The sequence below is a fragment of the Amphiura filiformis genome, chromosome 8, assembly GCF_039555335.1.
Source record: "Amphiura filiformis chromosome 8, Afil_fr2py, whole genome shotgun sequence".
Lineage (NCBI taxonomy): Eukaryota > Metazoa > Echinodermata > Ophiuroidea > Amphilepidida > Amphiuridae > Amphiura > Amphiura filiformis.
In genome coordinates this window covers 15,849,839-15,864,209 of record NC_092635.1, presented here as the reverse complement: position 1 = coordinate 15,864,209, position 14,371 = coordinate 15,849,839, and the positions used below count along the sequence as shown (strand labels likewise).

General features: G+C 36.2%; 1 protein-coding gene across 5 annotated transcripts in view; it reads right to left on the bottom strand.

Annotated features, from left to right (window-relative positions):
• LOC140158688 (uncharacterized) overlaps positions 1-14,371 on the bottom strand; it is a 191,081-nt gene that overhangs the window by 77,927 nt on the left and 98,783 nt on the right. For all 5 annotated transcript variants that reach the window (XR_011859816.1, XR_011859819.1, XR_011859818.1 and 2 more), the window contains exons 3-4: positions 3,333-3,395; positions 828-844 (exon numbers count right to left, since the gene is read on the bottom strand). Coding sequence is in view for 1 of the 5 variants with exons in the window: in XM_072181871.1 (XP_072037972.1) it covers positions 828-844; positions 3,333-3,395 (80 nt within the window). In the remaining 4 variants the exon portion in view is untranslated. The remainder of the gene's footprint in view (positions 1-827; positions 845-3,332; positions 3,396-14,371) is intronic.

Sequence of the window (14,371 nt, the reverse complement as noted above, 5' to 3'; positions counted from 1 at the left end):
AGCACAACTGTTTCATGTCAAGAACCATGACAACATACATTTGAGTAGAGTCGGGATGAAATGAATCAATCAGGTTCCATTTAGTTGGACTATTCAAAATTTAATCTTGGTAGGTTTACTCAGTCACAGAAAAGTTTGCCAATGCCACTTAGTTTGTCTAACTAGGGGGCTGGGGCATGACAGTGAATATCACTACCAGGGGAAGGAGGGGACACATTTAAGGGAGACAGGTGGATTCGTAAAGGTCAAAGGTTACTAGGTTTCTAGACTTAGTGTACATTGTGCATGCTTTCAGATTGAGTGTGATTACTTCAGAGTGATGTGAGAGAAAATGAAAATAGCAACTTCTGATTGATATTTAACACAGCAAGGTTTAAAGTCTTATTGTTAGTGAAAAGTGATTGCTATTAGCCCATTTGGCCAAAGAACCGACTGTTCCTTCTCGCATACTGGAATCAAGTTTGTCAGTGATTGGTGGTCAACTGAGCAAGTGATTGGACTACATGTCTTTGGCTTCATCAGGTGCAGTGTGCGAGGCGGTGTGCTGAGGCCTAGTGAAGATTTTGACTTGGTGCATGAATATTGCAAACATACATTCTTATACAACAGAAATTCCAAAGTACAACAAAAACTTCAATTAACCATTATGTTTTAAGGTTTTATGCTGTAACTGTAATTTGAGAAATTTGCATAAAGTGCATAAAAAATTATCTTGAAGTAGTTGAACGATGCCAAATAAATAAAATAATGTGAACAAATAAATCTATCGATTATTTTTCTTTATTTAGAATACTATTCAGATAATTTGATAAGAAAGAAATACTTACTGGAAACCCTGTGTCACCTGTGTGAAAGAATGAAGAGAAAATAAAATGTAAAAAAAGATTTAGTAATATGAACATTATTAAAATAAATTGATAATTCCACCCATGTTTGATTAACTTTGGTTATACCATTAAAGGTATAAAGCTGTTCTCTAGTCTCTATTACATTATTACATAAATATATTCTCTCAGTTAGTATTACAGCAGTCGCATCATTTTAAGGGAAATTTAATTGAAGCAAAGTTCAATGGAAAGTGTAACACCATTTTTCACAGGGGCGGATTTAGAGGGGGGCCTGACTCTGTGTATTTTGGCAGAGCGGCGCCGGACTTTGTGTGGGTGCCGAGCCGTGGCGGCAGCGACGGTGGCTCGGCGACGGTGGCTCGGCGCCCCCTCTATTGAAGATTTCTGGATCCGCCCCTGTTTCACCCTGATGTGGCATGTGACATCAGTTTCATTGGGTGCAGCTTCAAGTAGGTAGCGGATGCTCAAAGTACTGGCATAAACACACACGCGAATAAAGATGCCGCATTTTTACGCAAGTAAAACAGCTGCCTCAATGCGACGTTACTGCCACATCAAGGTGAAAAAGGGTATTGAATCTAATGACTGTCTTCAATTAATCTTCATTTGTTTTAGTATATTTTGATTTCCTGAATGACGAAATATTCCACAACTTGCCAGTTGCCTATGACTGCACTGTACATTGAATAGGAGATAAATGAACCACAGTGTAAATGAACAGTAAAACTTTTCCATGACACTGCATGTGGAGTTCAAAGAAAATTTCCCTATAAATCTATACATTTATTTATCTGGTAATTTTCATTTGTACCACTATTATACCATCTTGTAAATTTCAAATAATTGCTACAATTAGCCTACATACAAATAAGGGTATATAGGATACCTGATGTAGATTACCTGATTATTTCAAGCCTCACTTTCATTTTGTACACAACTTGAAAGTGAGGCTCATCAGGGTCATGCTAAAAAGTTTGTGTCAAAATATACATTGTCCCCAAACTGATCTACACTCTGAATAAAGTTGTCTTAACATTAATAAAAAGGGAACTGTCTATTGAGTAACATCTTTCACAAAAGGACTATAAAACATGCATATTTGAGTAAAATGTGTGCACACTCTTGCATTTGGTATTACTCAAATATGCATACAGTTTAACTCAATAAGGAGAATTGTTCTCTTTTAATCAACATTGAGTAAACTTTTTTAGAGTGCACAAAATGTACCCAACAGACTCTCAATCTGTTTGGATGATAAGCATGCACAGTTACCTTTGTAGCCTGCTCATCCAATATAGCCGTATGGTTATGTATATTTCAGTGTTAAATATGGAAAAAAACACAACAATAACAATATACTTTAGTTCCATGCCCTATCTTAGGGTGCAAATAATCATTTAGTCCAAATTTGTGCCTAAAGTTAAATAACTTTCTCCCACAATATGAAGATTTACTATTATATTATTCCACAAGGTCTGTGGCAATGCTGCAACGATAATATTCAATATACCTCTTACTTTCATCTCAAAATGGCCACAATCAATATTATCACAGGCTTTTTATAATATTTGCATCCTAAGAATATTTGCAAAATGCAATCTTTGTGAGAAATTCATTCAACTATAAATTCTGGATTAATAAAGTAATAAAAAAATCACACTGCATTACATTACCTGACTAAGGAGAGAATTAATAGGCTTATTCCATTTAACTTGACTTTCAATAGTTTTAATTGTCAATCGGTTAACGGTTATATCCTTCTATATTTTATATATAATTTTGATGATTTACTTTATAACCTGAGAATAATAATTGGTATGTGTAAATATTTAAATATACATCTTTATTGTTAGTGCAATTAAAGCTCTGCAATAGGCCTATTAGTCATAGAAATTAGCCAGCGCATCATTTTGCCGACAAAAATGGCGCCATAAAGTAGTCAGTGGACATAGCAGTAAACAATAGCTAGATACATTTAATTAAAAAAAAGGTAATGCATGAAATGTTAACTTTTATAACAGGTATAATATGAAACAATTTCAGAATAAGAATGTACTTTAAAGGCCAATAATGTGCACACTATTTAGTTTACACCATCACTGTAATCATGTTCAACTCTACAACTTGTCCAATTTCACTTTAACATAATTGAATTTGTCAACTTGCAGTACTTATTAACAATTCTGAAATTGTTTCATTATTTAAGCTTTATAGGGAAAGAGCACGGCTTTTGATATATTGCAATGAACTAAAATAAAAGCATGGACAACACAGCAAAAACTAACATCCTTAGTAAGGAATGAACCACCATAAGCAAACCACACAAAGAAAAGACAATCATTAGCGCCTTAGCCTCGCCACCCATGAGTATGCATATAGGCTTCATGGCACATATATACATTGAAAAGCGCCATCACACAGTAGCATGAAGCGAGCGAGCCAAGTCTTCAACACTGCAGATGGTGGAATCAAACCTGTGTTCACCTTTCTTGCCTTTTTTGCCACGTCTGCCCTGGTTTCCTCGTTCGCCTCGCTCCCCTTTTGGACCTGAAGGACAACGAAAAAAAGAAAAGCAAAAGGCAAATAGCAGAATATCAATTCATGAGCATGCTAACAGCCGCCACAATAGATGGTCATGCAATACTTTTTGGCTTAGAAGAAATGCAATTTGCCGCAGGTTTGATGTGGGAAAATGGCATGTCAATATAAAAGATCCTTTTTCTCATCTTCCCATGATGCACTAGGAGCTTTTATTCTCAAAGTTTTGTAACTCCATTGACCTTTTTCGAATTTCGAAAGCTTTTGCAAATTTAACCTTGAATTTGTCATCATGTTAGTGTGCATTCACAACGATACTGTGTTCCAAAGTAGGTGTTGTGGTCACCATTGCGTGACATAATTGCAAAAATACACAGTGATGTTGAACATGCATGGTGATGCATTCTTGGTTTTTGTAAACGCTTTTAGAAATTTCTAGAATGGTCATAGAGTGCAAAAGGAACTATGTGTAGCTAGAGTGACACAAAATGAGAATATATGCATTCTGGGAAGGCAAAAAGGATCTTTGGGGTGAGGAGGGTCTTATTTTAATGTAAAACAAAATGGTGCACACTTTTGTCTCCAACTATTTGAGGATTAGTGATGAGCAATGTCTGATATGTGGTCGTCACTGAGACCATCATGTGATGACATGCAGGGAATAATAATGGGCTGGGTAGCATCTATTTTCTTTGGCTATGGCTTACTGGGGTTGACTTTGCATACTGCTAAGCCATTTATTTACACATATACAAATGGGTCAAGCAAATGACCTATGACCGTATAGCAACCTTTGACACCTTGCAGCTCATCACTGTTGATGTCAAAGTTTACTTGTTAATCATTTGTATATCATAATCGAAACTAATCAACACCTTAAACTTTCTTACTAAATTCCTTTACAATTTACAAACAATATATTACAATTAAACAGTACAATAGACCTTATTCCACTGACACAATACTCACATACAAACACATCAACTTAGTTTATATCTTACAAAAGAATACACAAAACATATGAAAAACATACAGTGTACAGACACAACTTATTATCACTTTGAATACTGCCACATTAACTTTTATCCAATTTAAAGCATTAATTTTGATTAATTGTGTCAAATTATCAAGTGACACCAAAGAAATGTAGAATGACCATAGAGATCCAGAGACATACCTACTCTACATCTATGTTCACACATACTAGATTAACCCTAACCCGCCTGAATACTACAAAATACTACTTGATATATGCGCTGTTCGTGCATGCATCCCACGTGGTGTGATGACGCAATCGCCCTAAAGTGATATATAGGCACGGTTTCGCTGGCCAGCGAAGCCCAAGACCCGTGGCAAAGTGTCGCCGACCGAGTGCTTGGCATGCGAGGGGTCTCGGGTTTGAATCCCACCCAGAGCAAACAACTTCTTTCCTTCTTTTCTCTCTTTATTCTTTCCTTCTTTCCCTTCCCGTCAGCGAAAAGCCCTTAGGGCGTTAGGGTTAGGTTACCACTATCGAAACTCAGTATAGGCTTCCTTAACCCTAACCCGCCTGAATACTACAAAATACTACTTGATATATGCGCTGTTCGTGCACGCATCCCACGTGGTGTGATGACGCAATCGCCCTAAGTGATATATAGGCACGGTTTCACTGGCCAGCGAAGCCCAAGACCCGTGGCAAAGTGTCGCCGACCGAGTGCTTGGCATGCGAGGGGTCTCGGTTCGAATCCCACCCAGAGCAAACAACTTCTTTCCTTCTTTTCTCTCTTTATTCTTTCCTTCTTTCCTTCCGTCACGAAAAAGCCCTTAGGGCGTTAGGGTTAAAATTCATAAAAGCAACTTTTAACATCAGTATCAGTTTAATTTGATAATCAAATGTCTGACCACTTCTTTTCCTGATATAGTTAAATACCACGCCATATTGCTATCAAGTACTTCCTACTTTCAACAGCTATGAACTCTTGAGCTTTAAACCCAGTTATCATGGTTTTATAGAATGTATAGAAGCTACCACTGAGAACTGTGTAGAACACATGGACCAGGGTCTTAGCTAGAAATTGAGGGTTGCCCGTCATTTGAATAAAACTGCCTGTCCTAATTTGACCTTTAAAACATTTACCAGACATCTATAGCCCATTGGGGGATCAAAGAGTTCAAATATGTGCTGATATGGCCTTGTTCTACAAATTGGGTCTACTAAAATGGTCAATTAGCTTCTCAAAACATACAATTTATAATATAGCATCTGTCAAAGGCATTAATTTTGCCCGTCCCAGGAGCAAACTGGCCGTCTAAAATGACGGCCAGACGGGTGGCTAGCTAACACCCTGACATGGACATTCAAGAAATCATCAGGATAAATGTATCATAGCTTAATATTTCTAAGAACTGAACATAGAAATCTAAACATACATTAAGTATTATTCACAAACTATTGAAGAAATATCAAACAACTGACGAAACCAGAGGATGAGGATGTTAAATTTTAGTACTGGTAACATAAACTTGTCATTTTGATCTTTTATATTCTTTTATTAACACTAATTAGGTACAATAAATTGAATAGTCAGATTATTAATACATCATCTCTGAACTTATATCATATGAAATACACTTTGATAATGGTGGATAGACCACATTGACCTTATAACATCAGCTACTAATTGGTTTGTTAAGTAATATCCTAATGGCAAATGACCTGTGTCTATCTACAGTAGAAAGCACAATATCATCAACGCCTGCCTGCCTCACAAATTATACATGGTTGAGTAAAACATGACCTAATTTAATCAAATAAACAAATCTTATCTCAGGTCAGTTGAATCTGTGCACACTAGTCAAGTTTAACAAAAACGTTAAAGTTTTCATCTTAAAATAACAAGTTACATTCTTCCAAATCTGGCAGATAATTTGCATCATTGAGATCAGTCTACACAATTATGACAATGTTAAAGAATTTGTGCATTACGTTAAAGTTCTATAAGATTGCATGATTTTGTTAATTGTACATTTAAAATTGAAATTGTTCTTATTTTGGTTCACAACACATGCAGTATTCCCTGTATTCGCAATGTCTATTCAGATCATTTCAACTCATTCACCTATACCTTAGGCATATGTCTACTTTGTGTGCACTCTTTCATATTTTTATGTACCCATTTCCCATTTTGGACAAAAGTATGTACAATCATTGTGCATGCCTGACAAAGTTTGTATTTAAATTGACAAGTATAGATCTACAACATGACATAAACATGAATATTGATACATTGAATTGAATTGACTGGTAGTCACAAAGAAAACGTACAAGTGTCATAAAATATTTCAACACTAGCAGGTAGGCCTATCTTTGAGACAAATTTTTCCGACATTCCATGTTTGATGTGACTGATCAAATTTATATTTCATAAACCTACTTTGCTGTAACATTAAAACCCATGCCGCACATTAGAAAATGTAGAGAACAGTTTTATTATGATGCTTTCATGACTTATAGCATTTCTAGCTGATGAAATAGATATAATTTATGAACTGTTTGTGAATGATTATTGAATGTTTGTTATTTTAGGAATGATTTCTTAGCATGATGTTCAGTAGAATGATCTTGTTGATAGGTAATATTCTGGTTAAATGTATTACCAGGACACACGTCATTAGCTATCAAAATAGCCATGTACTGCTGCATGTGATTCATTTCAATGTTCATACCGGCTCTCTATATGAAACATTTGCGAATTTTGCACGTGGTGTGAACTTGGGAAATGTCCATTTTGCAAATAATTTTTCCATACAATCATGATACCATGGAAGTACTACCATGATGATACAGGAAGAAACTGATCAAATTTATGAAGAATTACATGCTGCCAAACTGGGTATTGTTTCTAAATTATCAAAATATCATGCCACAAAACAGTTGTGTTTAATATTGCCTACAATATGCAGATTTTAGGCTTATCTATCGGAAGTCAATGTATGCCTTCCCACAATGCAATAGGCACATTACATAACAATAGATAAAGGTCAGAGGTTAATCCATCTCCTTTACGGTTAAGCAATATTGAATGGCATGAAGGAATTTGGTACAAATTGACTTCCAGTGAAGAAATCCAAAATCCATGAATTATAAGCAATATAACAACAATGCCACAATATTAAAATCCGGTACCCAAATTGACCCATGAGTGGAACCCCGCTCTCAAGCATAGGGTCTCTGTCCACAAGTGTTGTACCCCTGTCCTACAGGAAAGGTATAGGCCCTATGCCTTCAATTGAAATGTAGACTAGACTAGATAATTGCATCATGCTACCATGGTAACCAAAACAAGTAACCACTCTAATCATGGCGATAAATGATCTCTACTGGTATACTGGTAGGACAAGTTTTGCCAAGATAAATAATTGTACACAGTGAACTTTAAATGTTTATTTGACAGTTTTACCTACATCATATTGAATTCCTACTAACATACCACATCTATCATATTTTATGTATAAGGCAAAAAAAAAAATAATGGTTTGTCTCAAAGCTCACGAGTGGTTTGAAAACAAATGCGAAATGCGATTTTTTTTTTTTTTTTTTTTTTTTATTCCTGACTTTTTTCATGGTACTTGGAGAAAAAAAAATCTGATTTTCGCCGATTTTTTCTGGAAAAACTAAAAAAAATAAAAAATTTTGAAATAAAAAAAATTATGTTGAGTGTGTGTTGCCTGATACACATGTTGGGGATCAAATTGAATTCCTTAATTTGGGGGATCAAATTGAATTCCTTATAAATTTATATTATATCTACAATGATAAAACTACCTGCTTTAAAACCCTTGACACCATCACTGTGAATCTTCATCAACATTCTTGAAAGAAGCCATGACTGATACTGGATAGCAACTATTCTGTTTTGGATATTGAAGAAGACGAGTGTAAATGCTGGTGTCTTGGTAGTTTCATTGTCAAGGTGTTGAACTTGACTGATCATTATCCATCAGGGAAAGGGTGCATACCTTTAATAGGTCCCTAGTGTTAGCCAAATAAGTCCCTAGTGTGTGATGGCAAACTATAGTGATTAATGGAGAGGGACTATAGAGGTGAGAACATGTGTCAAGAAGTCAAATGTTGCCTATAATAACTTTGTAATAGTGTGTGGCTTAACTTGGCAATTGTCAGGTAACACAATGTTCACTTATAGTAAGTAGCCATGGTTAAAGGGGACAACTGAAAAGTAATGATGAATTATGAAAAACAATACTAATATAGCCCCTATGGCCCTATGATGTTCAAATTTGTGAACGAGATATCATTTTTATGAGGTGCAATTTTTATTAACTCTGCTCTGCACATCCCATTCACAGGTTACTTTATTTTGTCTGAAAACAGTAATCTTCTGAAGATAACACTTCATATGCCAACAAGATAACATAGAAGTGACAATATCACTCAATGTTATGTGTTAAGGATAAAACATACAAGTGAATGTAATGCACCTTGTCAGTGAAGAGTGCAGATGTAGACATCTTCGTCCTGATTATCAGATAAAAAAAAAGCCCACCAAGTTGCTGAGTAATCGCTGTCTGAATGATTTTTTTTTGCTGTTAAATAATTTTAGACAAATTAATCTTATGCCCAATCAAAACTTTTATTAAATTTTACTATAAAATGAACTTGTCTTGAAACTTCTAATATTAATGAAATTGAGGATAAGTCTGACTTAAATATTCAATATGATAGATTAAATGTTTCAATATGATTTAGGATTTGTCCCTGATTCCAATCTCTTAGATTGATTTTTAATCTAAGGAATTTTAGAGAGTTGAACTCTGACAACATTGACCAACTTCATCAAGTACAATGTTCTGACCTACACATGTTTCAGCCTGTTTGATACCCAAATCAATAAATCCCAGCCATTTTGTATAGTGGTTGCCATGGAAAAGTAAACTTTCACCAGTGGTGCAGCTCCCTTTAACCAGTTTTGACAACAAGAAATGAACTTGTTACTCCTGATTCACAGCTTTGACTGCTAATACATGAACCCAATGGTTTACTTCAATGTCATTCCAGTCCCTAGGTAGATTGATTCATTAATAATATCCAAGTAATAGCAATGTTTTCCTCAACAAAATTTCCTTATCCACCTTTCTTCAGGAGTCTTCTTGTAACAGTGAAATGTTCGTTTTGATTTTCCCTGATGAATTCAAAGTCGCTCAAATAATTGTCATTTTCCTTTGATAATTGGTCTGCTTTTGATACATAGGATATGCAATTGTCTTAGATAACAAGTTTTATTTGAAAGAATTTGAAATATGACCTGTGTAATCTTTACATCATTCAGCTAACAGCAATGTATTGTTCTTTCTATTAAAATATCTTTGAAAGAATAATCTGAAGAAGCTGGATCAGATATCAACTATACTCATGATATTTCTATAAGCTTAACAAACAATGAAACAAAGTAATACAACTTTGGACCAATCACTGAAGTTCAACCAGCAAAGCTCACCAACTCCTATGTACTGTTTAATACTGTACACGCTCATGCACTAAACAGATTATTGCAATGTGCAATGTAGGCTAGTATCCTAGGATCTTTGCTACATGTACATGTGATATAGGAGACACATGGAGTTATCTTATGTCAGGTTGAAATACAGCCTTTGTCAGCCTTCTTTACATCCTCAAACTCCAAACTGGGCTCCCAACCAGATTTACTTGAGAGTAGAATTAGCCAATAGCTTGCCTATTGACCAGTGTAATTAAGCAAACACTGAACAAAGACAGAATACCTGAAGTTGCCCCAGACAGAGTATACCCTTGAAGAAAACATCTGCCTATATCTTGATTGTATCACACTTTACCATCAAAGATTACACCCAAGATTGTGTAAAACATTGAAGAATTAACTGACCTTTTTGTTCCACTAACCCCAGTTGAATAAATTTCATCCTGTTTTAATTTCTTGACGGAACTCTTTCATATGACAAGAGCATGTCACTTGCTACACGAAAGGAAGCTTATCATGTCCAGATCAAGTCACTGGTCAGTTCTCATTTTTGGACTTCAAGCATAATAACAAACAGCCAACTGGACACGCAAAGGCATCCCAAATCGGAGTGAATTGGAAATTGAAGTTGGAAAATGACCCCCCCCCCCAAAAAAAAAAATCAGTCCTTGAAGTCCCTGCTTGATACCAAGTTAGTGTGGGCTACTTCAAAGCCACTTCCAGAAGCCCGTTTTGATATTCCAAAATTGAGATGCCCCAAGAAAAGGGGCCCTTTTTCAATGATAGAATGGGCAGAGCGGTCACTCACTGTTGAAGCCACGTGTTAAGGAAGGCATATCTGGGTGAATTGTTGATCAAAAGGGACTACAAAGTAGTCTTAGTAATGCGGGAGGCAACAGGGCCAAGGAACCATGACCACTATAACCATGATAACAGTTGACACATTTAAAGTTCTTTTAAAGAAATTTAAAAATTGGTGCTTGAAGTATGAAATCTGGAACTTAAGATGGTATTAACACTCAATCAAATGACAATATCCGGTATTGGCATGACGGTGTAGATAGAACAGATAATCAGGATACATCCTTTTCATCAAATCAAATTTCACATAAAACAAGTCAAATTTAGACACAATGATATCACATTCGACTGAGTTCTTCTCTCAATTCTTTATCCGATTACAAGTCAAATTAAACTGATCTGTTTTGAATTTATCTGTCTGGGGTATTTCTGGATTAGAATGTTTGAGTGGGTGCTCGTCCATGTATAGTTTGTGTGTTCTTGTTTGTCAATTCACTGAAAGTCTTTATAAATTGTTTTCAAAGTGACCACTGATTGGTTAATTTCACATTTTAATGAAGGTATTGTTCAGGCTGCTAGAGTGCTGCTATATAGCACTCTAGCAAACACTTCAGATGACAATATCCAATCATCAGATCATTCAATTTATATTCAATGAAGATGTTTAAAAGCATGAAAATTAGTCAACAGAATTAGTCCTTCAAACATGCAATTCAAAATACATGAAACATATCAGCAGCATTTTGCAACTTAGGCGGTGAAACATGAATCTTTCAAAATGAATAAAAGTTGTCTTTAAAAAGGAACACTGAGTTACGGTATGTTATATAGGGAGAGCACATGCCATGTTATAGGGTGTGTGGCTGCACCCCCCGCACCCCCTGCAAAAGTAATAAATTACGCTTTTTTTTGTCATAAAAGTCAAATTTTTGGGAAGAAAGTTCGCTTTTCACAAAATGGCCCCTGTGTGGGGTTCTTTTGGTATGGAGATTATCCTGTTCTCAAAACCTGACAACACGTTTACTGCCTAACAATGACTACTAATACTATAATAGACAACCATGCTATATATTTGATTCATATGAACACATAAGAAATAAGAATAATGCTTGTATATCTATAAGATAAAAAGATTCATCCTGATATGATCCATCATTCCCCAGGAATTACCTTGATATATAGAATGATCCCCCTGACCTGGTTGGTTGTCAGAAAAGACACATAATCTTGAATTAACAATGACTAGAAGGGGAATGGATTTACGGGATTAGGTTACCTACAGTTATCTATATATAGCAGTGGGCATTAATGTTTCTGCTTAAACAATGCGTGATAGAAGCAGACAAAATACATGATTTGTTACGTTTCCTGCCAACCCGTTGAATTCAGAAGCCTAAGAGCTTTGTAATGATTGATTCATATCTCTCAAGGGGTCAGGAACATTTGTATGAATTATCTAGCGTCCATTATCAAGTAGTCGTACTTAAATGTTGTATACATAGCCTATCAGTCAGCATGTCCAATGTTATTCAGCCAGGTCTATAACTTTGGTTTTCCTACATCATGTACTATGTGTACGTTTGACTTGGTTTAAAGACATTTTGATGTCAGCTCCAAGCATAATCTATATATGGTTGATATATGCACGTATTTGAATATATTTAGTATAAAGATATTCCCGACCTATGAAAGGTTAGCATGTATGTTAGTCTCTATCTTTAGCCACATTCATTTTGCATTTGGTCACTGCATGGATCAGTACAGGGAGCATTATTATAGCGACACTGATACATTGGTTCATTCGACTTGCACAATAACTCACAAAGGGAGGCAGGGGTTTCGCACTGGGACCCTCCCTTTGATGGCCCTATATGAAAAGGGTAGCTACACATGTACATTGAGGAGAAGCTCCAGCGATCCCCTCAAGTACTCTACATGTTTGATTTCAAAAGTCAGCTGAAAACCTCATAGGCGTAGATCCCGGGGGGGATGGGGGGATTTATCCCCCCCCCAATATTTTGCCAGGGGGGGATGATCCATACAATCATCCCCCAATGTTGACGCCTGTATATGGGTTTCCAATCAAATTAACCCCATATTTGGCCATTTCAACCTAAAAGTGCTAAATTTTTCGCTCACCTTAATTTATTCAACTTTTTACAATATTTCACCAGTTTAGCTTTAATATTGCAAAATTTTTCACGCGCTTCGAGCGCATTTGAACCATAACCTTATTTTGTCGCCAAAAGGTGCTGACTTCAAGAATTTTTTTCTAACCCCATCCCCCCCAATGGCGAAAAGAAATCTACGCCACTGGAAAACCTACAAAAAAGTCCAAATGCTGACAGTAAAAGGGACATTGATAGTATGCATCTAATTTGATAAGGCTAAAACCTGATTTGGACTCTTTGACCAGGGATCCATTTCACCAAACTTCACAAAGCTTTGTAAGTCTCAAAATCATTTGTAACTTATGACAAGTTCCATTTCTCTATAGGGATTTACTACAGGGACCTATCATAATGTTACAACTTACATTGGGTATTCGTAAATGGTTACTTGAGTTACGAAGGGTTACAAGTTTAGCGAAATGGACCCCATGAAAGATACAATCTTAGGTTAGCTACAATGTTGAAGGGAGGCATTAGCCAATTCTCAAAATAAGATGGGCTCTTGGGCTATAAGCCCATAAAAATCATTGTGGGCTTACCGAATCGCTACCATGCGGGCGGGCCATGCGGGCCCATGAAATGTTGCCACCAAAGTCAGAAGATATAGACTCAAAGCAATTGACAGCATTGAGTCTGAAGTCGTACAAATTGTCACATACACGAAACATTCAAATTTGCCATTTGAGTTTGGGCCTGCAATGAAAGGTTCAGCCAAAGTATCAGGACACTTTATGCAATCAGGCATGATGAACCAAAATAACTTGTGCCAAAGAATATGTAAGAGTTGCTGAACCTCAAATAGTGCCAGAAAAAGCCTGGTTTGATTGAAGGACCAAGACGGGCTGACAATCAAACTGCACGATTTTTTAAGTAAATATTTAAAATAAAATAGCCTGTAGTTTCAATCGGATAATCTTTTACAATATCAATCACTTTGACCGAAGACTGTCCGCACCCCCTGGAACACCTTAGGCATAATGCATCAGGTTTCCCTCTCCAATGCATCATAACTTTTCTTCACATCAGGTGAGGAGATTGATTTATTGGTCTATTGACAAATATTCTGTAAACTTTCTTTGAAAACTGCAGCCATCAAATTGTGCAAGTATCCCTTTGTAAGCCCACATATCGCTATCGGCAACCACGCTATAGGTTTCCTGTTCTACGCGGACGGACGGAAGAGCCTAAATCCTATCCAGGCACGCCAAATACAAAGAAACCATATTGTAATACCTTTTTGTTTTTCATGTCTTATTTCCCCTCCCTATTGCATGCTTCAACTCAACTACTGTAGGCGATCATTCTTCCTGTCATGTCTTCACAAAGGAACACAAGTTTAGTGTTGAGTGGGCCTCACGCACGGTTCATTTGTCTATCTGCACCAGTACATAGCAATCCAAATTGATACAAAACCGCTAATAATTATAGTATTGTAAATGTAAATCATTATTAAATAAGTTTGATGTTTAATATAAGTGACATGCTGGGTATCTAGTTGGTACATGAAATGATTTAA